General features: G+C 38.4%; 2 protein-coding genes across 5 annotated transcripts in view; one reads left to right on the forward strand and one right to left on the reverse strand.

Annotated features, from left to right (window-relative positions):
- The first annotated feature begins 57 nt into the window (after positions 1-57).
- Positions 58-18,185, forward strand: lama3 (laminin, alpha 3). Of its 2 annotated transcripts, none has more exons than XM_040039845.1 (38): positions 58-461; positions 1,775-1,888; positions 2,069-2,181; positions 2,271-2,354; positions 2,448-2,551; positions 3,129-3,173; positions 3,259-3,413; positions 3,541-3,651; positions 3,863-3,971; positions 4,198-4,368; positions 5,659-5,855; positions 5,934-6,050; positions 6,122-6,270; positions 6,375-6,513; positions 6,599-6,698; positions 6,785-6,901; positions 6,995-7,165; positions 7,253-7,404; positions 9,459-9,665; positions 9,758-9,906; positions 10,020-10,182; positions 10,982-11,109; positions 11,196-11,346; positions 11,455-11,559; positions 11,651-11,784; positions 12,015-12,132; positions 13,198-13,332; positions 13,418-13,560; positions 13,653-13,760; positions 13,874-13,994; positions 14,083-14,189; positions 14,340-14,520; positions 15,679-15,828; positions 15,923-16,082; positions 16,166-16,293; positions 16,383-16,476; positions 16,568-16,678; positions 16,782-18,185. In XM_040039845.1, exons 1-38 carry the CDS (start codon positions 267-269, stop codon positions 16,925-16,927), a joined length of 5,082 nt encoding a protein of 1,693 aa, XP_039895779.1. In that variant the 5' UTR covers positions 58-266; the 3' UTR covers positions 16,928-18,185. The 2 variants fall into 2 exon arrangements, with proteins under 2 accessions (XP_039895779.1, XP_039895780.1); XM_040039846.1 differs by having other exon boundaries at positions 3,262-3,413.
- A 1,524-nt stretch (positions 18,186-19,709) lies between these two features.
- Positions 19,710-25,891, reverse strand: part of osbpl1a (oxysterol binding protein-like 1A) — a 30,367-nt gene continuing 24,185 nt past the window's right edge. The window contains exons 19-29 of one of the 3 annotated variants that reach the window (XM_040039848.1): positions 25,087-25,221; positions 24,881-24,978; positions 23,708-23,890; positions 23,460-23,567; positions 22,654-22,743; positions 21,539-21,665; positions 21,232-21,345; positions 21,017-21,140; positions 20,841-20,931; positions 20,613-20,630; positions 19,710-20,303 (exon numbers count right to left, since the gene is read on the reverse strand). In XM_040039848.1, coding sequence (XP_039895782.1) covers positions 20,201-20,303; positions 20,613-20,630; positions 20,841-20,931; positions 21,017-21,140; positions 21,232-21,345; positions 21,539-21,665; positions 22,654-22,743; positions 23,460-23,567; positions 23,708-23,890; positions 24,881-24,978; positions 25,087-25,221 — 1,191 coding nt within the window. In that variant the 3' untranslated portion in view covers positions 19,710-20,200. Of the gene's footprint in view, positions 20,304-20,612; positions 20,634-20,840; positions 20,932-21,016; positions 21,141-21,231; positions 21,346-21,538; positions 21,666-22,653; positions 22,744-23,459; positions 23,568-23,707; positions 23,891-24,880; positions 24,979-25,086; positions 25,222-25,891 lie in introns of all 3 variants that reach the window. The other 2 variants (XM_040039847.1, XM_040039849.1) reach the window with 2 other exon arrangements.

Below are 25,891 nucleotides of genomic sequence, written 5' to 3' on the forward strand. Positions count from 1 at the left end.
AACTATATTCCATATGAGTTCAAAAGTTGTGATTTCTTCTAGATTCATTTGTCACTTATTTCACACACTGCGTCTTCCTTCGTGTGCAACCACACCTCACTGAACTTTGATCTTAAGTCACACATATAGTTACACTCTCAGTCATTTATACAATCCAGCTTTTCTGCAACTCTCTCGCACAAAAAGCTCCAAGGTTCAGTCGAAGCTCCCTCCTAGCAGGGAGGATTTTTTTTAATACACTCACAGGGCTCATTGAAAGACTTAAAATGCAGTGGGCTGCTTCTTGGCTTTGCATTGCAGCGCCTTTGTTTTTGCTCTGCTTTGCTCCAAGTTGTCCCTCTGCTCAGAAATATCCAAAGTGTTGGCATGACAGACGCACTCAGATCCGTCAGAAGCAGCACAGCAGGAAAACGTTCTGTGATCCTTCCTTCAGCAACCAGACAGCAGGTGCTGTCATTCAGGTAATGCAGCTGCTTTTTTGGCTTATCTGTTACTCACTGTGTTTTTCCTTCTTATTTTCTATACTACTGTTTGTTATTACATTAAGTGCAGTGAGAGAAAACAAGGTCAAGAAATCTTAGTGACTCGGTTTTTGTGATCTGAGCATATAAAGCTACTATTAACTCTTGTGCAGTCACTATCAGACATGAGTTTTGTTACGTGCCAGATATCCTAAGCTCACCAGACCTTTACTTGGATATATAATAACCTTGAGCAGACTCATTTCCAACATGCACATGCTCTTCAATATGTATCTCCGTGTCGTACACCACACTGTTAAAAAAAAAAATCCTAGAAAAACAGTAATATCCGGGCAGCTGGGACGCCAAAATAATACCATGAAATAACAGAAAATAACTTTCCCATAAAAATATGGTTATTTTCAGTAATGACAATACAGTTTGTTGCCCTAATTTACATGGATTTGCCTTTTCATGTGCTTTTAAACATTAAATTAGGAACATTTTAATGTGATCAAACAATGAAATTACCTATAAACAAGGTCAATGAATGTGGCAATATGAATAATAATACTTAAATGTACAGAAATATACAGTTAACAGTTGGTTTAAATAATAATGCATTGCATGCCCTGGGACAGACTGACAGAGGTAAGGCTGCCATATCGCACCATCGGCCCCTCACCAGTAGGTGAAGTGTCTTTAACAAGGACACAACGACCGAAAGTGTCCGAGCCGGGGCTCGAACCGGCAACCTTCTGATTACAAGGCAAACTGCCAACTCTTGAGCCACGATCACCCTAAATAGCAATAATAGTAATAATTATTTGATGTAAACAAAGTTTATAGGAATCATGTTATATATTTTTCCATAGCATTACATTTGATTTTAACAGTTCAATCCTTCACATAACGGACAAATATTTGTGCAATCATGATGCATTTGTGAATGTATTTTAACAATCTAAACATGCATATGTACAGACAAATACATTTACAAAACAAGGAAATTATGTTTTATTACATTACAGTGATTTTACATTAATTTACATTTGAAATGTGAAATCACAGTCTATTTATGTAAATTTAATGATATTCTAGAAGAACAGAACAAAACTGTAAAATACTTTTATATTAGGACTTTTTCTTACAGTGCACTTTACAGCAAATACTACAGCAGGAACTGCATTTACACCTTGTATAATGATTGATTTGTAGTAATGCATTACTTTAAAGTAGGTCAAGCACCCCTGGAGTTTTCCATTATGTTAATCGCCCCATAGTCGACTGTTCATCTCGCTGTGTCATTACAGAAGTGCAGCTCTGGCTTCTACAGAGAGTGGGCCGGACCGAACAGGGGCCAGTGTGTGCCATGCAGCTGCAACGGGCTCTCCGATGAGTGTGATGAGCGTACAGGGAACTGTGTGGTGGGTGTTGACTCACACATGCACACACAAAAAGACAATAATTACTCAGATACAGGTGATGTCTCTGCTGCTGAGAAACAATATTGTAGCAGATGTCAGTGTTGTAGCATTTGTAGTCACGCTGCTGGGCCAGATGGAAACCATGTTCCTTTTCTTTTGTTTGATCTAACTGGCCTCTAGAAATGTCAGTTCGACACTGCAGGAAATCGCTGTGAACGTTGCAAGGAGGGTTATTTTGAAGATCCAGTGAACAGAACCTGTCGTGCCTGTCCATGTCCCTTTACAGAGAACAAGTCAGTATCTGTTTATGTCCTACTCTTCCTGCACAGCTTTCCTTTTCCTTGTTTTGCGTGAATATGAAGACCTTCATTGTTTGTTTTAGTTTTGCACTGGCCTGCCTCGATGTTGGCTCAGGAGTGGTGGAATGTTTGTGTAAACATGGTTACAGTGGAGTCAGATGTGAGAGGTAACCGTACATCATTTGCAACTTCATCTTTGCAGCAAACGCCCCGACCCTCAAACTTATTTACTTTTCTCGTGGTTTTTTCCCCCTTTTAAGATGTGCATTTGGTTATTATGGCAATCCCATGGTGCATGGGGGCATGTGCAAGCCCTGCAACTGCAAGAAGAATGGTTTGAACATGTGTGATTCTCTGACTGGAGGTGACTATTTATGCAATAAAGAAATACATAATAAGTAATGAATAAATAGATAATTACTCATTGAGAAAAAAAAGATCTCAATCCCTTTGTGCCAGAAGTGCACCGATGTTTTCTCCAGGTTCACTTTGCAATGCATCTGTAATGTATAGTCTACAAATACAGCTGAGGAAATCACCACTCAGTAACATAGAGGGAAAACATTGCTGAAGGACGGTGTCTGTAGTCATTGAGCTGTGAGAGACTAAACATGACCTCCATGGGTACAGAGTGTCTGGTTGCAATTTATTTTGCTTTAATGAAGGTCTGCTTTCAATTCTTCTCATATTTCTCGGGCATGCTCCTCAGCATCTAATTTAATTACATGTTCTTGATGTAATTTTAGTTATTTACTGCATAAAATTTATATTATTGTATATATACATTTTAAATGAAATTGTATTTATTTATTTATGTATTTTTGGTTGTTTGTTGTTTGTTTGATTTCCTACAACTTGGATTTGCATACATGGGCTAATATGACAGCTAAAGTGGCCTTCATGTGATGAGATCCAACTTTACTATTTTTTCCTTTCAACAGAGTGCATCACATCTGGTAATAGTAACTGTGGGGATCACTGTCATGGTGAGTCTGTGTTGAAAGTTCATCTTGCAGTCATGTTTTGACCTATAAAACTAAGGCTCATTATATTTCATCTTGCCTTTACCAGCAGAGTGTGACAGCTGTACTTACACTTTGCTGGTGGACTCGGAGAAGATGGATGATGATCTGGTTTGGCTGAAACAGCAGCTGCAGAACATCAGTCATAGTCCTGTATCACGATCTACTCTGAACAACCTGGAGGCTAACATATCTGAAGCAAAGGTAGCGATTCACACAGGGAATAGGTGTTTTCCTGAGAAAATACACTGCCCTTGAGAATATTTGCTATTTCAGATCATGCAGCAACATTTCTCCAAGTTCAAAGTACTTCTTATTTAATGTTTCTGAGGTACAGATGGGGAGGCACAGGACTGCTGTGAAACTCCTGGATCCAAAGGTTGAACAGCTGGAAGCAGATGTGGCTGCTGACAGATATGACTTGTCTCAACTGAGTGATGAGGTGCCTGGAGTGAATTTTCCCATGCTAATCAAAATGTAACTCATCCAAGAGACTGATAATTTTTCCTTTTTAATTGTAAATGCAAACTCATATTAGAATAGTAGAGGATAGCCAAATAGAATGAAAGACAGAGAACCCACAGGGAGCTTTCCCAGCTCTTTATGTTGGCTTATTATTAAATATATTTAAATATTTTCCAAAATTTTACCAGAACCTTGACATTACATCACATTTGAAGAAGACCTTGGAGTCTGCAAATGAAACGAAGTTAAAGGCAGAAGATCTATTTAAAACAGGAGGTCTTCTCACACCAATACAAGGTACATCTCTGAAATATGAAAATATATGTGGTCTTATCAGCGTGAAGTTGGAGTGTTCCTAACTTTAATAATTTCTGCTCAGTGATATCAGGTACAAGCAGATCTTTCCTGCCTCTCCTGCCAAAGACTTTGTGACACTTGTTAAGGAAACCAAATTACCTGTTATGTCAAAGTGGGCATCGGGCTCAGCTATATCATTTAACAGCACTGTCTCTCCTCTTGTCAGATCTGATAAAGCAGCTAACTGAGGCGAAACCTGAAGATTCAGTTTCTCTCTCTGAAAAGGACAAAGGCAGGATGATGGAAGAAGCTCAGCGCATCATGCAGGAAATGAGAAAGAGAGGCTGCACTGCTCAGAGGGACAAAGCAGGCAGCGAGCAGGAGAAGGCACATAAATGTTAGAGATCTTTTTTCCTTGAGCATAGAGATTAAAGTATGCTTATGAGGAGAGAGAGTGGGGCTGAAAATGGACACATTGGCATTTAGTATTTTAAATACAAACATTGTGTTTCATGTTAAATGATTCCACAAAGACCAACCCCCTTTCACCAGTTGAGAATTCACCAATGTTTTTATATAAAAATGACTGTATAAAGATTTAATTGACATTTTAAGAAATAACTAACTGGCATGTCCGTTTGCTAAAAATGAAACTGCAGCATATCTGCTGAAATCAAATGGAAATAGGAACAAATACCCACCAATAACTAAAAAGGTGACTACTTTACACACTACAGATGTTCTCTTCTTCCTCTTGTTTACGGTATTTATGCTAGGCTAAGTAGCCAGCATGTACCTTTATACCGAATGGGTCGATACATCCATCTATGCCCAGATAGCAGAATTATTCTCATGAAAACATCAGGCCCAGTATACTTCCTTGGTTTGACCTATACTTCCACATTTGGGGTGATTCTCACTTTAATCCTCCACTCTTGACTGACTGGCAGCAAGATTAATCTGTGTGTGCAAATCAAATAGTCTGGATGTGGAGATAGTTTTGACTCCCATAGTGTATGTGACCCAGGCTCTCACCGTTTATTGAACCAGAGCAAACACAAATATGTGGCAGATATACAGTTAGCTCCATAAATATTTGGACAGAGACAACTTTTTTCCAATTTTAGTTCTGTACTTTACAACAATGATTTCCAACAAAACAACTCAGATGCAGTTGAAGTGCAGGCTTTTGGCTTTCGTTCAGTAGGTTGAACAAAAAGATATGGAGAGCTCCTCTGACCGCATCTTCGCAGGAAAATCTTCCAAATGCAAGCACCACACCTCAAATTAAGTCCAGGCCTTTTATCTGTTTAATTGATAATGACAGTACGAAGAAACTGCCCACACCTTCATCTGATTTGAATGTGGATACCCTCGAATGAAAGCTGAGTCTACACATAATGTCCAAGTCCATGATGTAACTATGATTGGAATATGTTTCAGTAAATGATAAAACCTTGTGTCAGTGTCCAAATATATATGGACCTAACTGTAGTGGCAGGAATGCGTCTCAGATCTTTAAACAGAACAGAGGACATGAACAATCAGCCAAACCATTTCAGAAACACAACTGCAGATTAATAATTTCATAATTAATGAAAATATAATTGTCGAAATTAGAGTTAGAAGACATTCTGTGGCCAATATCAAATAACTCTGATATCTAAATTTTGCATACTCTCTTCAGTGTTAGAACTCATCAGCAACGACATGATAGCTGCTGCAGAAATGAAACAACTCATCCTGATTCAGAGTGGAGACTCTCTCATGGCCTCACATTCTGCTGTGAGAGAGTTGGGCGAGCTGCTGTTGGATGCAGAGGACAGAGTTGACAGAGCAAGGGGTCTTAACCTCAAGAGTCGTACTGCCCTACAGGAGCTGCAGGTAATGGGAAATAAAGCTCTCATTGGCCATATCATACATTTCTGATGACACACTGTTTTATCTTTCTTCTTTTTCCAGCATCTTAAAGCTCAGCTGGATAAAGAACAAAGCACTCTCCATCCTGTGACTGAAATGACTAAAGATCTGCTAAAGAACATTACTGACATTTTGTCGATACTTAAGGAAGTTAAAAAAGTAAGAAGCAGCTTTTTATAACTTCTCAAAAGTATTGGACTTTGCATTAAAGTTTACTGTTTAAATTGCAGGAATTTGAGAAGCGAGCAGCTCAGTTGGATGCCAAGCTGGAACACTTTCAGCAGTTAAACAACAGTTTAATAATAGCAGAGGTGGAAGCTATAGCCCAGGCAGAGGAGCATGCAAAGGAGCTCAAAAGAGTGGTGACAGAATTACAACAGTGAGTGTGAATCCCAAGAACAAATAAAGAAGCAAGGCAGATTTAGATTAGATTGGGCCCCGTTTCTTGTTTAACATAATAGACCATCTTGGATTTTGTTACAGAGCGCTTCATACCGCTACTAACAGCACTTCACTGGTCAGCCTCCTGGGTATAGGGGCCTATGACAGCATCATTAAGGCAGTAGAAATGGCTGAGAAGGCAGCAAAGGAGTCCAAAAGGGCTGCTGATCAAACCTTAAAGGTAACTTCAGTGCTGTTAGTAAGAGTTATTAAAAAATCTACGTGTTTATAGAAAATATTAATGCAATATTTGAATGATAAATTAGGATGTGAAGAAGGGAGGTCTGATCAGCAGGTCCGAACAGCTGAAAGATATCTCAAGTCATCTATGGAGGGAAACCAGAGACACTCAAAGTCACCTTAAAAGTATGTAAAAACAAAACAAGTATCAAGACAAATATATTGAGTTTGAATGTGCAAAATGAAAAGGTGTTCTAATTTCTTTTGAACAGCGGTGTCACGTACAGTAAATGCTCACAGGAATCGTGTAAATAAACAAAAGAAAAAAAGAAGATCACTGAGAATCGACACCTCATCCATCGGTGACAAACTCAAAGAGATCAAAAGAGGTTTGTAGAGCACTTGGAATTGATGCAGATCAGAAAATAAACGTCAAATTAGTTATTGTATCTGCATATGATAGTTTTTCTTTTGTATTTCAGATGACACAGCGGCACTGATAGTGTCTGTGAAAACTGCTGCTTCTGATGCTAACGCTACAGTCAGCAGTGTGAAAGAGAGACTGAGAAATATCAGCGAGGAAGTGGGAAGAATAACTTTAACCAATATCAGTATGAATATAAATGACATGTTGACAGATGCAGACCAGGCTGGTAAGTGTTTAAATTCCTTAAACATATTCTTGCAGTCAAAATACAGTCATTTAAAGGTTTTATGTGTTGTTATTTTATCCGCTTAAGTAAAAAGCTTCAACAAAGCATTCCCTGTGATGAGTGACAAGCTCGCAGAAGTCAAGGCTCTTGGTAGGAGGATGTCACCTCACCCAAACATGACAGGAAGCATCCAGAGAATCAAGGACATAATAGAGGAGACAAGAAACTTTGTTAATAGGGTAACATTTTCTTTTTAATTTCATCTTTCCTATTAATTTCTTAATTGACTTGTCAGATTTGATTTAAAGCTGGAACAGCCTCACAGCGTATGACAGTACAGTGTGCATATGAAATGTGTAGCTTGCAGACTGAACCTTATGAAGCTGTCGGCTGTGTCTGCAGTTTTCCTCAGCTTCATGGTTCTTTGCAGGTATCTTCAAGTTTTCAAGAGAAATTAGCACTGCTAAAATGTAAAAATTCACAGTATTGCATTGCTTTCATTAATAAATGCAATACAAGAAAATCAAATAACTCAGAAAGGCCAAACAAATACACAAAAGTGAAATAAAAAAACAAATTAAAAAAATTCACACTTCTCAAAAAACTTTAAAATAATAAAAATGAATAAAAAAAATAAATAAATAAAATCATGTCACAAAAAATTGCACTAAATTAAATGCTTGACTCCAAGACATTAAAAGACCATGTGGCAACAGAAAAATGAACAACAGGTGGTACATATGCTGGGGCGAGTGATTAACTAGTTGAATAAAAGTGGCACAGAAAATAGAGGGAAGCAGGATGTTATTAACGATCACAAAGAAAATATTATTCAATAAAACAGGAAGTAACTCAAACAGGAGTATTAACAATACGAGCAAAAACAATAATACAAACTTTTAATCTAATTACAAGATATTTATTTTTTTTAATAAATATCTTTTTTAATGATTGTTAATGTAAAGTGTTACCTGCTATTACCGAGACAGATATTTTATTATGTTTGCAATTTACTTTTCAAGTCAAGGGATGTTCATTTATTTCACACATTAAAGCACAGCAGACCCTGACAAAAGTGCTGCACAACAATCCATACAACAATTAGGAAAACATAATAATATGATGAAAGGTTATTAAAAGTTAATAAACTAAACAAGAGGTTTGACTTTCATTATTAAAAGAAGCTAGCTATAGTGACAGATTTAATCTGTCTTTATTTTCAGAGAGGAATCACAATTTACACCAGGTTTCTTTACATGACATTAAGGTATGAAGCCTGAGACAGAATAGGGCCTTTAATCGACCCCTGTGGTACTCCACGGGTCAAAGTGGACGCTTTAGAACAAATCCTAATGGAAAAAGAACCGTTAATCAGATATGACTTTAATCAGTTTGGAGCAGTGCCATTGATATCACTACACTGCTGAAGATGGGAAATTAATATTTCATGATTCACTGTATCAAATGCAACAGTAAGATCAAGTAATATAAGAACAGATGAGTGATCAGCATTGACAATATAGAAGAGTCATTATAAACTCTCAAAAGTACTAATATATTGCTTAAGGCTGTTTCAAATTAACACATTATATATTAAGTGCTATGTAAGCACTATCCAAAGAGAATTCATTTGGCCTTGGAGTGTGCAGAGATTATCTTCAGTATTTCCCTTGTTTTTGGTGAAAGGAGGACAGAGCATGATAGCTGGATTGTATTTTGGCTTGATTCATAGACAAAGCTGAAAGTATTTCCCCCCTGATCAGGAGTAACAAGGCTGCCAGCTATGGGAAACTAAATTTTTGCACAGCCCAGACTGACATCTGTTGTCTGGAGGATCAACCAGGTTACAGGGTCAGCTACATGCGACTGCTCTCAGGAAGTTTTAGATAATCTGCTGAACACAATACGGCCTTAAATGCTGGTGCTGAGTCAAAAAGCTAATATACTTGGTTACATTTTTTTTTCTTGCTGAGTCTGACTTTTCAGAAATAAACAGACTTTACCAGCTAGAATTACTACTTGGATGGTGACATTACAATTATTTACATGTGGGAAGCTGCTTCATTTAGTAACTCTGATGCAAACATTCACATCGGAAATACCAAAAAACCCCAGAAATTCTGCTTGAGTTGGTGGACCAAAAATAGAACTCAAAGTAGTGCAACCTTGTTTCCATTACCCCTAATTTGTAAAAATAAAATAATAAACGTATGAATACAATAGTTTATTTTTTAAAAACACATAAATTATCTGTTTTTGTGACACACACAATTTCTACCGTCTCTTATCACAGCTCTCTCTTGGCACCACTTTCAATGGAAAGAGCCACATTGAGCTTCACCCTCCAAGAGACCTTGAGGACATTAAAGCGTTTACAGCTGTCGATCTTCTCCTCAACCGGCATCACAAAACCCCGGCTAAGTCTGATGTGAGACGAAAACGACACCAGGATGAACACAGAGATGCCAACCTGTTCGTTTTCTACCTGGGCAGCAAGAATGTGAGCGTGCATACCTGCCTACACAGGAAGCATGATGTAGTTTTTTGTGTTTTTCTTTAATATACCTTAGGTTTCTTTTATTACATTTCTAGGCTTCTGGAGACTACATTGGAATGGCTATCAGAAACACTGTGTTGGTTTGTGTCTATAAGTTGGGTGGAGTGGTTCATGAGATAGAAACCAGCCAAATAACACTCGGAAGCGTGAACTCCTCAGCCATTGACAGAGTTATCTTCCACAGGTACTGAGTACAAATGGTAGAAGTGTATTTTAAAATGAACATGGATTTGCTAGCTGAAAGTTTACATGATGTCACCAACATGTTTCTTATCTTCGTGCCAACAATTCCTGCAGGGTTTACCAGGACGCTGAAGTGAACGTCACAAAGAACTTCACGTCAAAGGAGCGTGTCAGTCTCCCTCCTAAACGTAACCTCCCAAACACAATGACAGGCGTCTTCGACTTGGATCCAGGCAGTGTCGTTTTCTACGTGGGGGGCTATCCCGATTACTTCACTGTAATAAGTCTCTGCTTTCATTTCATCCTGCCTGCAAATTTATAGTGTTTAAAGGGGTAGAGAGTTGAAAGACGACTCAAAGCCAATTCAAACTCATTTAATAAGCTTGTGTAAAATTGTAAACGTTGCAATAGCAATGATAACTTTTGTATAACACACAAGCAAGCACACAGAAAGTTTAGACACTGTGTCTTTCATTTGTTTAGCCAAAGATAATGGGTTTTAAATAAAGGAAAAGCTAACATATCAAAACTAGTTTCCAGCACACACAGCTTCAGTTGACTTGATGGGTGGAAGAAGTAAAGAAAAAAGTACGGAAAAAGGTTTATTGTATTGTTTATTGTCAAGATTTTGACTCATGGGGTAACTCAACGTATTGCATGATTTTCTAAGTTTTCTTTGAAAACTATTTGCTGAAAGAAGTGTTTTGATGGAAGCCATGATCTCCCAATTTTGATATGGATTTGATTTTATATATTATATCACTGTTTTATAGTATATATGACAATATTTTTTTTGTGGAAATAGGGTTCCATAGACTGCATGAATGACATACAACAGTCTTATTCAGAGACTGAAATTGAACAATTTAGTGAGAAAGGTACTTTTTGTGAAGAAGTTGAAATACAAAGTCCCTATCACAGTCTGTCATCATCCTTTTGTGGGAATGGGTTAATGAAAAATAGCTTAGAGCTTCTGAGCCCTAGAGAACAGGAGTGTACTCAACAAAATCATTTGCATTAGTAAATGACATGTTCACTTTTTCAGTCCAATTTTCAGTCCTCTTTTGTTCTCATAGCCTCCAGTGGAGCTGCGTTACCCCAAGTACAGAGGAGCCATAAAACTCTCCTACCTGAATGATAATCCTGTCTGCCTTTTTAACTTCAAACATGCTGTCAATATGGATGCAAAACAGCACACTGTGAAGTAAGCATAAAACAAAAAATTAAAAATAAAGGTCGGACATTGTGTTGACTAGAAAAGGTCAAATAATGATTAAATTATGTGTTTAGGATTGCACAGGATGAGGTGTCTGATTATTATGAAGGAAGAGGTTACCGCATGGCGTTCATAAAGGATCCTGACTGGAAAAAGAGGCAACTGTTCAGATTTCACACAAACAGCCGAGAAACAAATGCCTTGTTATTCTACATTGGAAACAATGTAGGATTTTAATTTTTGAATAGATGCTTGAAGCACTTATATAACTGCATGTTTAACAAAAAAACAAACAAAAAAAGATTTAAAATTCATGTGTTTCTTCTGTTTTAGGAGTCCTTTTTCTGTGTGTTTGTGGAGAGAGGCTTCCTTGTGCTACAAGGTCAACAAGCTGACAGAGAGATTAGACTTCGGAGTGCTGAAAGAGTGTCTCTGTTTGTAAGAACAACAATACAATTAGTTACTTTAAAAAACTTGAAAGTCTTTTTGTTAAATCCATGCCTTTCTAAGCATATGCTTCCTGTTTCAGGACACGCAGTTTGCAATTGCCATTGCAGATAAATTAATTGTGTACTATGGGCAAAATACGGTCTCCACAGATCACATTCAAACAGACTACATCAGTTATTACATTGGGGGTCTTCCAGCAGAGCTCAGAGAGAGGTAATGCAACACACGATGCTTTTAAAATCATGTCAAACTCAGCTTCCTCTGGGAGGGAAACAAATAATTCCCTACTGAAAGACTTACAAAAAAATCGAACCACTCTCATGACCATTACTATATGACATATAAATGCCAGTGCCAATGTGTGTGTTGAGTAGTCTAGAAGAAAACAGTATCAGCTAATCAAACTGACCTTTTCTATGAGCCTGTCTGCCTTTGAATCTCAGACACAACATCACAGCTGCGCCGCTCAGGGGATGCGTGGATAACCTGAAAGCAGATGCTGAGATTGTCGAGTACAACAGGACAATAGGTGTCAGCAGTGGATGTCCAGTCTCCTCACTGGTAATTTACCGCAAATATGTTCACAAATCTGCATTCAAATTTCTCTCAGATGATCAGAGGATAGACTTTTTGAAACTTTTTTTGTTTTTTTGTTTTTTTTTTAAAATAAAAGATGGACTTAACCGCAGAGTCTGAGTAGTGAAGCCAGTGCAGAAGTGCACGGCACCTGCCTGGTTTCTAATGCACGGCAGGGGGGTAATTCTCCTTAGTCAGACTTTAAAAAAGTTTATGAGAAATTGTACCTACTTCTCACTTCATTTTAGCTCTTCAAGAACTTGTTGTTTTGATAACTTTGTGTCTTATATAATAACGCAGAGTGTTCCTTTTTAAAATTATGGCCCAATTAAGTATCTAAGTATGAGAATTGATGCCTGTGCAGCGGTGCTTCGAATGTGCCTAGTTTCTAATGCACAGCAGGAGGAAAACTCCTCGTTAGTGTGTTTGTACCTGCTCGTACAAATGTACTTACTTCTCACTTTTAGATCTCAGTACCCCATCAAATTGTTGCCTTATTAACTTTGTGTCTTATGTAACATAGCAGCGTGTTCTTTTTGAAAATTATGGCCCCATTAAGTGTAAAATAGATGTTTAATTGAGGCGCTTCACGGCAAGGTACCTTGTGATTGACAAACCCCTTATCTCAGTTTTCCAGTCAGAGACACCCCTCACTTAACAAATCCATGAACCATGATGAACCAATTGTTATTGTGAAGAATAATCATGAAGTCAGTAGCATGATGTGGCCAATATTAGCTATCACACCTACCTGGAAATAACAGGGGGAAAAAGACTGTAGCAGCAGTTTGTTTCTTATATTCATATTAAAATAATATAACTGTCACAGGCTTAAATTAGTTGCCAGTGGTTACTCATTAAGGATATAGCAGTGTATTCAACTTCAACAATAGTGCGCATTATTACTTAAAAAGTTAACTTTTCATTTGTAGGTGGAAAAATGTGACATTTCCTATTTCAAAAGTCAATCTCTGTCTAGCTTTAAAGCACTAAATGAATAGCCTGTAGACACAGGGGTCTAATACTAGTGTGTTTCTGGCTTGTGTATAGGGTGTTCGTGCAGCTACATTGAATTCGGCTCTTTCTGTCGATTCTCTGTTTGCCTGGGACGAACAGCCAGTGAGAGTCTCGTTAGGCTTCAGGAGCACAGGCAAGCGGGGCGTTGTTCTGAAGAGCGGCTCTCAGGTAAATCTCGTGTGCCACACTTTTTGATTTAAAAGAAAATCAAAAGGAAAATATCAAGATGGCTTTAGTAGTACTCTCACTGCAGGGCTCCGAACCTGTCCACAATCTCCAGTTGTCCCTGGACGATGGCTTTGTGGTTTTTCATAGTTTTAATTATACCCTGAGGTCAAATGAAAGGTATAATGATGGAGTCTGGCATTACGTGTCTGCAGTGGGGAAGCCATCAGGGTAAGATCTGTCAGCTTTTTGCTGATACCTGGATTTTATTGCAATTAAAATTTAAAATCAGCACGTCGCTAATGTTGTCGTGATTTTGTCAGGCTGCTGCTTAGCATTGACAATGTAAATGTGAGTCCGGCACATTCAGACCAAATCAGCATGCAAAGAGGAAAATTCAAAGGCTGCATTGCTAATCTTTATACAAGCAGGTTTGTTATACATTCTTTCAGTTGCTTTATAATATATCTCACAATATATATATCTGTTTATTACAATAACATGATTCAATTTTGATGAAACAAAATCTCCTCATTTCACACAGGCCGAGTATTTTACCTGCTGATCTAAGCTCATTATCTCAAACTGGAGACATTATCTTTGGTCAGTGCAGTCAGCCTCCCCCACCGCACTCCACAATGAAAAGGCCCCAGACGCACAACCTTGTAAGCACATCAAACTATTATTTTTTTCAGCTCCCCTATTGCTAGATAATGACATAGTAACAGCAGTCATTTTTCTGCTGTGTGTCAGATTACGACTCCAGCTGGCAGTCAGTGTAGACCCCAGAGAGCATACCAACTCTATGAGAAAGACAGCTGGGTCAGTTACAACCTCCCACAAGAAAACCTTAATTATAGGTAAAATACTAAAATCTGAAAATTATAATGGCATTTTCCATGACTGGTTTGGTTTGGTAACCTTTAGAGTGCCTCGTCAAACCTTTATCCAGCTGTGAATTCATTCATAAACATTTAAAGGGACTTTGTTCTTGTTCTCATGTGTCTCAGGCCTCACTTCTCTCTTGATATCAATACCAAATCGTCCAAAGGGCTCATCCTCCATGTCGCAGGAAGAGGAGCCGTCCCCCTCCTGGCTCTGTACATGGCCAGCGGCAAGATCAAGATGTCACTTGGTCAAAACAGAATCATCCAGCACAAGGAGAAGAGCAATGATGGCAACTGGCATAGAGTTTGTAACCAAGTCTCATTACAAATATTAAGTGATAAAAGCAGCAAAGCTCTAAACATTGGACTCCTGATTTCAAAGGAACAGTTGCAGATATATGGGAATTTCGGTTGCTTATCTCACATAGATTTTATCAGCAGTAGGATAAAACTAGAAAACTAGAAAACCAGCAAAATGCAAGTCAGACTAATCGGATTGAACAAAGAAGCAAAAGAAACACAGGCAAAAGGCAAACACTAAGAAACATGAGGGAGGAGACGATATCTCTAAAGAGGAGATCAATGGAACAAAAAAAGGTAACCAAAACTAAAAGAATAAACAAAATAAATTAAAAAAAATAAAATAATAAAGAAAAACAATAATTAATATTACTACTGTTGGCAGCTGGGCAGCAGGTATCTTTCATTAGAGCAAACAAATATAACCTTTACAGCAGCACCAATTAAGCTTTGATTGGATGACAAAATTAACAACAACAAAAACCAATTTGTTTTTTGTTGTTCCCAAGTGTCTCACAGGCAGAGAAAATATATATGTTATTCTTCTCAAAAAGTAAATGTATTTATTTCCCTAAACAACGGGCAGTGCCAAAATGAAGCGTTAAGGATTTAAATGGTGCAGAAAAGAAAATTACTGATATCAGAAAGCTTCCAATGGGAATTCAAACACCGCTAACAAGAAATATATATACAAAATATATAAAATACATTAAAAAAAATAATGACATAGTGGGCAATTACATAATGGAACTGATTTTTGAAAGTTTGTTGGAGCATAAATGGAAAGCAGGAGGAACAACTAATTTCTAAATCCCTTTTATCATTTGTATTTATTTTACGCACAACTTAAGAATAAATCGAAATTTATTTCTATTTCTGTCTGGCTTCATATGCACAAATTTGTAGAATTTACAAAGTGCATGTATTTCTACCAGACAGATCACTCTCCTGGTTAGAAAAGCAGAGTTTAAGAGTTTAAAGCATCAATAATGACTGTCTTGATCTTTTTTCTCAGCATAAACAATCAGGACATAACTCTTAATATGCAGGGGAAAAAAATGCAGTAATTATTTTCTCATATCTGTGTGTCATATCACAATCATATCACAGTGATGGTGAAGTTATATTCTGTGGATGGCTGAGTTTGTTTGCGTGTGCGCAGGTTGAGTTCAGCGTGGAGAACAGCACTTTTCATCTTCTGGTTGATGGGATCCGTGTGACTGATGGCCGCTTACCAAACAATGAGGGATCATCTTTAGACCTGCACAACCCTGTGTATCTGGGAGCTGGTACAAAAAGCAAAAACACTAAAGTCTGTATCAGACTCAAGCTATGGCAAATATTTTCCCACATCTTTTTGTTTGCACACTGACCGGCTTCTCTTTTCTCTTCCTGTCCTTTATCAGGGACACAACATCCCCACAGACAGTGTTATCAGCTGTATAAGGGAATTCAAAATGAATGATGTATTTGTTGGTGCAGCTGAGGTGAGCCACAAAGCCTTACCGTGCTTTCATGGGCTTGCAGAGGAAGGGACATACTTTGGTGGCGGTCACATCGTCTTAGGTTTGGCCTTGTATTTCAAAAATCTTGATGCTGCTGATGTGTTTCAATCATCCGCACACTCATAAAGAACATTTCTATTCTAGATAACTACTTCACCGTTGGCTCGCACTTTTTGTTGTCCTTCAAGCTGCGCCCTCAACACCTCACGGGTCTTCTCTTCCACGTTCAAAGTGATAAGACCAGCCTTAATGTGTTCTTAATAGAAAACAAGGTAAAACCTCTCGCTCTTGTGACAGCTAATTGGGCAGCAATTCAAAAGAAAAGCTGCATGAGATGACAAAATATGTTATGTTTTACCAGGTGGGCGTCAAAGCAAATGATGGTAATGGAGCTGTTAGTGTCTCAGTAACACCTCGTAAAAGCCTCTGTGATGGAAAATTTCACGAGGTTACAGGTAGGACATCGTGTATTAAAAACATCCAAGAACGTGAGTCACATGTTGATAGTTGTGCTTTTAAAATTCTTCTGTTATTGTTGTTTCTCAGTCTCCAAAAAAAGGAACGCATTCCAACTAGTGGTTGACTCAGTGTCCAAGGAGAAAGCAGGCCCCAAATCCACGTCATATTCAACGGCCCTGGAATCGCTTCACATTGGGGGTAAATCCATGAACCGCTGGGCATTATATCTTTCAGAGAGTATCAGCTTTTTGTCGTATAATCTGATCAGAATCTCTTTGTGCTTTTTCCTTTCCTGAATTAGGGACAACAAATCAAAATGGAGCCCCTGTGCCTTCACCTTTTGTGGGCTGCTTGCGAAATGTGAAGCTTAATGGAAAGCCGGTTGCATTTGAGAAAGCCTCCAGAGTGGTCGGTCCAGTGAGCATCAACAGATGCCCCGCAAACTAATGAAATACATCATTACAAACAGGGATGGGAATAGTAAACCTAGTTAGGCTGAAATCAAGCAACAATTTTTCCAATCTAACGGAATTGTATTTCTCTAAGCTTCAGTTCCTTTTTTCCACCACGGGAATGTTTTCCTGATATTTGCTCATTACAAAGCAATGACGCCAAACTCATGATAGCGAGTTGTAAATCACCTGCAAGCTTATTTTCTACTCTCCCTACACTGTTCCAGACTCATTGATATTAAAATAGTCGCCCTGAAGCGGAAAACCTGTTACGGTCTACTTTTATTTCCCCACAGAACACCGATAAGGTGAGAAAACTGATAGAGACTCAGTTCAATGCAGCCACAACACCATCTAAGAGCACAACAGCAAAATTTGCCATACATTTAGCAGTGGATTTTAAACAAATCCACCCCAATCCCATCTATTAGCTGCGCTAATCACCCCGCCTCGCAGCAAGAAGGTCTTGGGTTGGAATCCCGAGACTCTGTGGCTGTTCCCCATGGAGTGTGCATGCTCTCCTCATGTCTGTGTGGGTTCTCACCAGGTACTTTGTCTTCCTCACACATTCCAAAGGCATCCATGTTATGTTAATTGGTCATTCTAAATTGGCTGCAGGTGTGAGTGTGAATGGATGTTTATCTATCTGCGTTAGCTCTGTGACGGATTTGTGATCTGTCCACAGTGCAACACACCTCTCACCCAATGACACCTGCGATAAGCTCCGGCATTACCATGACCCTGACTTCCATACACTGGAGAAAATAGATGAATGAATTTTAAACATCTGATATATTTATCTGTCGCAATATCAGTCGCTTAACATTAACACAAAACCTTATTAATCAGTATAGCAATAGACAGGATCCATAAGAAACAGCATCAGTTCATTCCCGTGTTTAAAATTAAGGTAAATATTACATACACACGCACCTTACTCATACTAATAGCCTTAATTCTGCCCTACGTTTGACCAATAGATGGAGTGCTTCCCTTCATGTAATGCGAGCTGTTAGCTCACATTTACTCTCAGCTGGTGATGGCAGCAAAACATTACCAAGAACTTGAAGGTGTCAAGGTTCAAGTGAATGACATGGATGGATTTCCCCCCCACAAATTGCTTTTTATTTCCTGTCTGTAGCAGTAGTGGTAGTTAGCACACACAGGCTTGAAGACTGTATTCTGCCCTGTAATTCAAGTGCACTGTAAAGCTGCTCAAGTCATATGAAATGAAGTTTGTCTTTTTTGTTTAATTTTATTTTTGCCCTTTGATATTACTATACAGTTCACACACATAGAGAGTGGGTAACTAAGTACAGAAGAAAATATATAGTTATTATTTATAGTGTAGTTATACTTTTATTACGAAAAATATGAATAAGATCACTTTAAATGTCTGATAATCTGCTCTACGTTTAAAATAAGTGAGATGTCATAAAAAGTAATAACAATAAATGTACAGCAGATTATTTTAAATGATACTAAACACTGCAGTCAATTACAATTATGTATAACAGATATAAATATAAATGTAAGTATATTCTGATATATTTGCAGTTCATCAATATGCATGTGAAACTTTACTTTAAACGGTTGGCTAATTAGAAGTGACTCATAGAGGTCATTAAATGAGTGACAGAATATTTTAAATGTCTAAGAAACAGTCATAAATTATTCTAAATGTGCAATATGTAAATTACTACATATCCAAGCGGGCTGCATTAAATGACTAATCAATTAGGGTTACAAATAGATTATTATATAGGCAACAGATGACTTTTAACAAATAACAGTTCATTGTGAATTAGTATAGTACAGTTCTAGTATTGGGACCCACCCAGTTTGCGTTGTCAGTGGTTATTTTGCCCCTTAAAGTTGCTGGATGTCATCAAATTGCTATGGTTTATGGGGTGGCTGTAGGTCAGGAGGTTGAGCAGGTCATCTGCTAATTGGAAGATTGCAGTTTGATCCCTGGCTGCTTCAGTCAAATATCCTTGGCGTTAGCCCGCATCCATCAGAGTATGAATGTGTGTGAATCTTAGATAGAAAGCACTTAAGCATAGAAAAAGTGCTTGAGTGAATCAGAGGAGAAACGTGCTATATAAGAACAAGTCTGTTTACTATTTACTGATAGTTGCTTCCAGTGTGAATGGTCCTTAAGCTCTGCCAATGTGGAAATGCCAAAATATGCCTAATGGTCACTTGGCTGCCTCCAAAAAAGAGAAAGTGAGTCACACCCAATAAACTGTTACAACAGCTATAAACATGTTTACAGACTTGTAGAAAAGACAGTTCTATCCTCAACATTTAATTTCCCCTTAAAGTAACCGTATGGGGGCACGATTTATTAAATATCCATCTATTCAGATTCTGTTGAGGCTTAGCATTAGATGCGTGTGTTCACTTTATTTACAGGTGGCTGTGGACCATCACTGTAGAAAACTTCATCTCTGCTCAAGTTGAAACACTGAACTGGACTGCACTGTATTTGTGGCCCATCCCCCCCAAAATCTTAATTTTTGCTGAGTAAAATTATTTTCTTTTTGTTTTTTTTATGTTAGTCTCTTTTCTGTGCTCAGTCAGTTGCTCAATAAGCTTGCATGACTTAGCTGATAACTTACCACTTCGCCCTCATGTCTAAATATGGATATTCTGGCTCAAAACGCAATCACAGTGGCCAAACTGCCATCACTGAGGCTTTGCTCATGGTTTATATCAATCTATGTCTTCAGCAGTCAGAAAAATATAAAAACAAATAATAAAAAAAATCATATTAGTCAGTTCTTAATGTATCTTTATAAGGTTGAGACTAATACAGAAAATTTACAGTGGGTTTTGTTCTGTAATCTTTTTTCCTTCACAAAGCAAAATACAGGAGAAAATAATCACAATCCACATTAGACGAGTAGAGGGTTTTCGAGTGCAATGCGAGTCCAGAGCGAATGTAAATAACATGATGAGGTCACTGACGGCTGGATTTATGGAAAGTATATACAGATATACAACTGGAGACAAAACACTATTATGAATATTTAAAAGAAGACAGGTGGACAGTAAAAATCACAAACCCTATCCACTGTGCTAAAAGTCCATTTTAAAGAAAAACCTCTTTAAGTCAATGCAAATGCTATACTGTCAAACATTTTCTGCACAGCTTCACCTCCATAAAGTAGATTAAGGCCACACTGTTTAAGTACACTTTTTTCATATTGCTTGGTCTTGTAATTTTCCAATAAAAACAGTTCATGCTTTGTGCAGAGAAAGTCCTTTAATAAATGTCCGGCATCTGGCTGTAGGCCCTGTTCCAGTATCCACCACAGAAGAGCCAGTCCTGGGAACTGGTGTGGGGATTTTGCCCCTGTTGAAACCACCTAAAAAAGACATCACAGAAATATCAGCATTCATAGATCCCAGCAGGGCGAGCCAAAACTGAATACAAACAAGAGAAAGTGAGAAAGAAATGTATGATTCGGAGGGAAGATGGGGTGATTGAGTAATTGCATTTGGTGCCATTAAGAGGAGCTGCCATGCTGGTGGAAGGAAAAGCGGATTTATTAAATTTGTCTCTATCATATCTGGATAGAAAATACACACAGTGGTAGATAATTTAGAGACTCAGATGTGTAAAGGTCACGTGATCACATCAAACATTTCGGATGCAAACAGCGAACAGCTCTAACCTCGGGCCAAGGGCAGGGCTTCTTAACGTCAAAGCGAGGATGCAGCAGAAAAAAAAGACAAGTGAAGATAAAATGGAGATACAACTTGAGCTTTTTCAGCACGCAAAGTATGACACCATATAGATAAGAACTGTTAATTCATTCATACGCCATGAAAACTTCATATGAGGTAATAGAAAGGCAATGGTATTTTATCTGCACTAACAAAGGCTGATGGTTTAGTCTCACCTCGCCTTCCACTCTTCATCCGCTTTGGAGCGGTTTTTCCGAGCAGCTCGCTGTTTTTCCTCGAGTCGCTTCTTCTCCTCGCTGGCGAGATCTATCAAAATATTTGACATTTTTTAAGGAAGCAAATGAAAATTTCCCCCCAGTTTCAGTTTAGGTTAAGTACCACCAATCATTACCGATGTCACCGTTCTCCATGGCTCGTATGTCCGGTCTGAGCCTGCAGTCAGTCTGAGGGATGACTCCCTCCATCTCCTTATGCAACTCATTCAGCTGCATCGCAAAGCATGTGAAGTTGTACATCTGCAATTAAAGATTGCGTTTGTACGTTAAAACATTGGATTTCTTCTAAGAGTACCCAATAAAGATCTAATGGTGCATTAATCAGCAGGACCTGGACAGAGTTAGCTGGTCTGGGTGCTATTTTCCACAGCAGCTGGCTGCCAGGAACAACCTCCACAGTGTCTGCAGGTGGTGAAGGAACCTCCTCCTGATCCTCAGCGCAACCCTGAACAGCACGAGAAACACAAATAATGCTGAACAGACAGATGAGCTCCAGCCAAGATGCATCATTACAGAACGTGTTAAATATGAACACTAATGATCTCGGTCGCTTTCCATTTTTACCACTGGATGATATTACTCATGCAAACATCACAACAGTAAAGTGAAGGGATTCCACAGTGTTCAGTAATTCATACCGCATTCCCGCCCTTCTTGTCCTCTGCCCCTTTTTTGTTGTTTTTCTTGTGTGCTTCAAAGGCAGATGGGTCAACAACATAGAGGCACTCTGTCCACTTCCCATAGAGAGCACACAGCTTCTTTTTGCTGTCAAACACACACAGACTTCAGAGGAGTTGTTGTAATTTCGTGAATACGTACTCTAACCTTAACCATAACCACACAAACACACACGAATGTCCCGAGGCACAAACACTAGTAATGATTTCAGTTGTAATGATTTTTTTTCCCCATTCTGTTTTTAGTGTCAACATAACAAAAGCTCAAAAAAAGAGAGAAAAAACCCACACAACACTTTTGCGAGTGGGAGACTTCTGGAAATGTAACGTTTTGAATGAAACCAAAAATCTAGTTTTTGGCCTGGACATCACGTTGAGATAAAAAACAACAAGAAAAAAACACAAGCTCTTCTCATCTTCTTGCTTGTTAGCATCTGTTATTGCTGCACATTATTTATCAGCATATAAATCTGGTCTGGCTCTTGTGATCATGCACACTAGTTATGTTTACGATGACTCACTGGATTTGCTTATCCTCCATCTTTAATCGAACTGCCCCCGTTTTTGTTTTTACCGTTTGCTGATTTTAACCGCCTCTCCCACACTCGAGTATTTTGACTTTTATTTTGTCAAAAAGGCAATTAACACTGCAATGAGTTATTAACCATATGAATTGTTAAGTGGTTATTTGCACAATGATTCAATTTTAAAATAGGTTGATACTACATTTTGTAGATCCTAATTTAGAAATGAAGCACCTTTAAACAGCTGCTTATTCAGACATATCCACCCAAACATATGGGGAGGGGTGGATGAAGGAAAAATTGATAGTATAGGCAGATAAATAAGCTATCTGACACTCACTGTCATTCCATGTAATATGGAAGAAAACTAATGTTTCACAGTGTCCTATGGTATGTTTCAATGTGTGATGTAGATTCAGACTTAAAGGTTAAAGAGTAGGCATTTTCTCCCACTCTCACATCACTATTTTATTCAACATTCAAGACTGAAATCCGTCTTCTCTGCAAAGACGGCTCATTATTTAAAAGACATCTCTGAACATCTTGCTCTACCTTTTATCCAGAATATATCCTTCAACTTTGTGTAGCTCTTTTCCAAAAAGGCCACATGGTTTGAAGTTCAAGTAGCACCTTTCACCAGTTCTAAGTGAAAAGAGAAACAGGATGAGTCACACAAGACTTCCTCATTTGCTCTGTTTTCTTCAAGAGCAACACTTCCCCAAAATATTTTATCAGTTGTATCACACTTTTTCTTTAGCCGTAATTTGAAACACATGATACTTAGATATTAGGTCAGTGCTACGTGTTCCTTTTCATGGCTGCATGCATTGTGTTATAATGGAAGCATGAATAAAAGGAACACGTTATTAAGTAGCGTAGCTTAGCTGGCTAATGAAAGAAGTGTTTGATGTGAAACATCATGGCTTCAGGCCACTTTATTTTCTTTACTTGCCTTTATCTAAGAAAGAAAAACCTCTGTTATAAATTCCCATGAAAGCTAATGACAGCATTTTAAATCTTGTAACACAAACGTCAGACTGCTCTTAACAATACAACATAAAACACAGTTCTTTTGTTTGGTTGGCTAAGCATTGTTTCAATTTAACTTTACTGCATGTGCCAGTGATAACAATGGTTTCATTTTGTTTTTCATGAAATAATGTAACAAAGACCAAAGGCTGCTTCCTATTTGATTATCGCACATTAAAACATGTTTAAAATGCAAATGCAGACAGTATAACACTGTGAATCACATTTCACTTTATTTCTTTGCCTTATTTTAATTAAGACATTTTAATGCTTCAATAATTCTCAACAAGTACTTTATGTAGAAGCATTTTACATGCTGATCCTCTTACCTGTGGTTGACCACCTCCACATTTCCATACTGTTCAATCCACAGCTGACCAACAATGATATTGTGAACACAACATGTGGGATTTGTCCATGTGTAAGCTTCATTGTGCCTGGAGGGAAAAAAAACAAAACAGTTTGGCACAATGTGCACTTTCAAAATGGTAACAGAAAAGGCGATAGGCGAATTGGTAAAAGGATAAATATTGATACAGGTAATATTTCCTTTTTAAAAACAGCTAGCAGCTCTTACTTGGGCAGCTCCAGTGTGATTGTGCCTTTCGGCTCAGCTTCCACACTCTTGCCCCAGAACTTGAGTTTGGGATAAATAGAGCCATGAAAGACAAAGTCCTGCTTCAAGCCCTCAGCATGGAAGGCGCTGACCGGAGGGTGATGGCTCACCTGCTCTGAGATGAGCCTGAAGCCCAGATCCTCCCTGAAATAACCAGGGACACGGCTATGATGAATGGAGGCATTTGAAGACAGCTGTGTATGTTTGGTAAGCTGCACAGCAGAATTTAAGAACTTGTTGCTAGATAAAATACACTCAGTGGCCACTTTATTAGGCACACCTGCTCAACCACTTGTTAGCACAAATATGTAATCAGTCAATCACACTGAAGCAACTCTGTGCATTTAGGCGCACGTGACCTGCTGAACTTCAACATGGCATGATCGTGGGTGCCAGATGGGACTGTCTGACTGTGTCGCAGAAACTGCTCATCTACTGGGATTTTTTTGGCCCAAAACAGAGAAAACATCCAGTTAGCGTTAGCTCTCTGAATGTACAACATGTCGAACATTGAAGCAAATGGGTTACAACAGCAAAAGACCACACCAGGTACCACTCCTGCCAACTAAGTTTAAAATTCCCACAGCCAAAATTGGACAATACATGAATGGAAAAATATTGTTTGGTCTGATGAGTTTCCATCTCTGCTGTGACATTTGGATAGTAGGGTCAGAATTTCGTGTAAACAACACGAAAGAATGGATTCATCCTGCATTGTATCAACAATTCAGGCTGCTAGTGCTGCTGTAATGGTGTGGCAGATATTTTTTTGGCACACTTTGAACAATGTTTAAACTCCACAGCTTACCTGAGTATTGTTGCTTACTAATTCTAGCTCTTTATGACCACAGTATACTCTCCTGGAAGCAGAAAATGGGTAACGACCCTATCACAAAGCTCAAATTATCGCAAACTGTCTTTTTGAACATAAATAATCTGAAGTTAAAGTGGGATCTGATCTGCTATTCGCAATATGCACCTAATATAGTATCCAGTGAGTGTATTTTGTTAATTATCATCATAATTAATATCCCACACTAAAGACTGGGTACTTCAAAATGTTTAATTGCAAAGATATTGCTCAGAATTTTTCATACAGTCAGGTTTGGACATAATCTGGACCAACTCACTTACCTGACTAGTTCATAGGTTTCTCCCAGTAGAGGGTTGAATGGTTTACCTGTTCGCTCCCACTGGGAGGCCACAGCGGACACTGCAAACGCAGCCACACACTGCCACAGTAGATAAAAAACACACACCAAATCAGAGAAACTAAACTAGAAGCAAAAAATTGTTAAGCTGTGCCTGTGGGCAGTTTAAGTAGAAAACCTATGAACTACCTTCATTCTCTCAATAGAATCTGAAGATGAGTTGGCCTGGTGAATGAGGTACGTGTGCTCCATGTACTCTGTGAGACGCTGCAGGAAGCTAAGCGGCTCGTTGAAAATCACTGGCATTGTAATCTTGGAGAGCTCCTGAAAGGGACATCAAGGAGAATTGAAGGACAAGGTTTCATTACAAAGAGGAAATAAGGTCTTTTGACATGGCAGTGCTCCGAGCTGCTGAGTGTTAAAAAGGATCAGTGTTTGGTCGTTCGGTACATACAAGCATTTACGTTGCTCTGGACCAAAGTATCTACCGCATTAAGGTGAGTATTTATTGCTGTATTTGCTGGTAATAAAAGAGAAAGCTTCAGAAAATTCTTCAAATAGAAGAATGACCTTGTGAGATGAAAGTCATCATGATTCATGAATACCCTGACACTTAACCCGAGACTTTCAGAATATGTGATTTTTTTGCTTGATCTCCCAAGTTCTGCTAGGAGTAGGTTAGTTACACAGATGTCATATTTTTTTTTATAAAAAAGGGTTTGGAATTATGTTTTTGGCTACTTGATAAATATAGAGTCATTCTCCATTAGCTCTTCTGGCCTCTATTTGGAATTTAAGTAGCTAAACGCTCAACTATTGTCACCACCAGTTGTCTAGCTTTCTTCTTCTTCTCTTTAGTGCAGAGAAAATAGTGTACATTGTGTTTTTTTCCACAGCTGCTTTCTGCGGTGCTTGGAAACTAAACCTAAGGGTTGGTTCAGAGCTGCAGATTTATAATACAGTCAATTTAAGTTTAGTGTGCACTAATGCAGCT

Source organism: Simochromis diagramma, unplaced genomic scaffold, assembly GCF_900408965.1.
Source record: "Simochromis diagramma unplaced genomic scaffold, fSimDia1.1 OVJJ01000026.1, whole genome shotgun sequence".
Classification (NCBI taxonomy): domain Eukaryota; kingdom Metazoa; phylum Chordata; class Actinopteri; order Cichliformes; family Cichlidae; genus Simochromis; species Simochromis diagramma.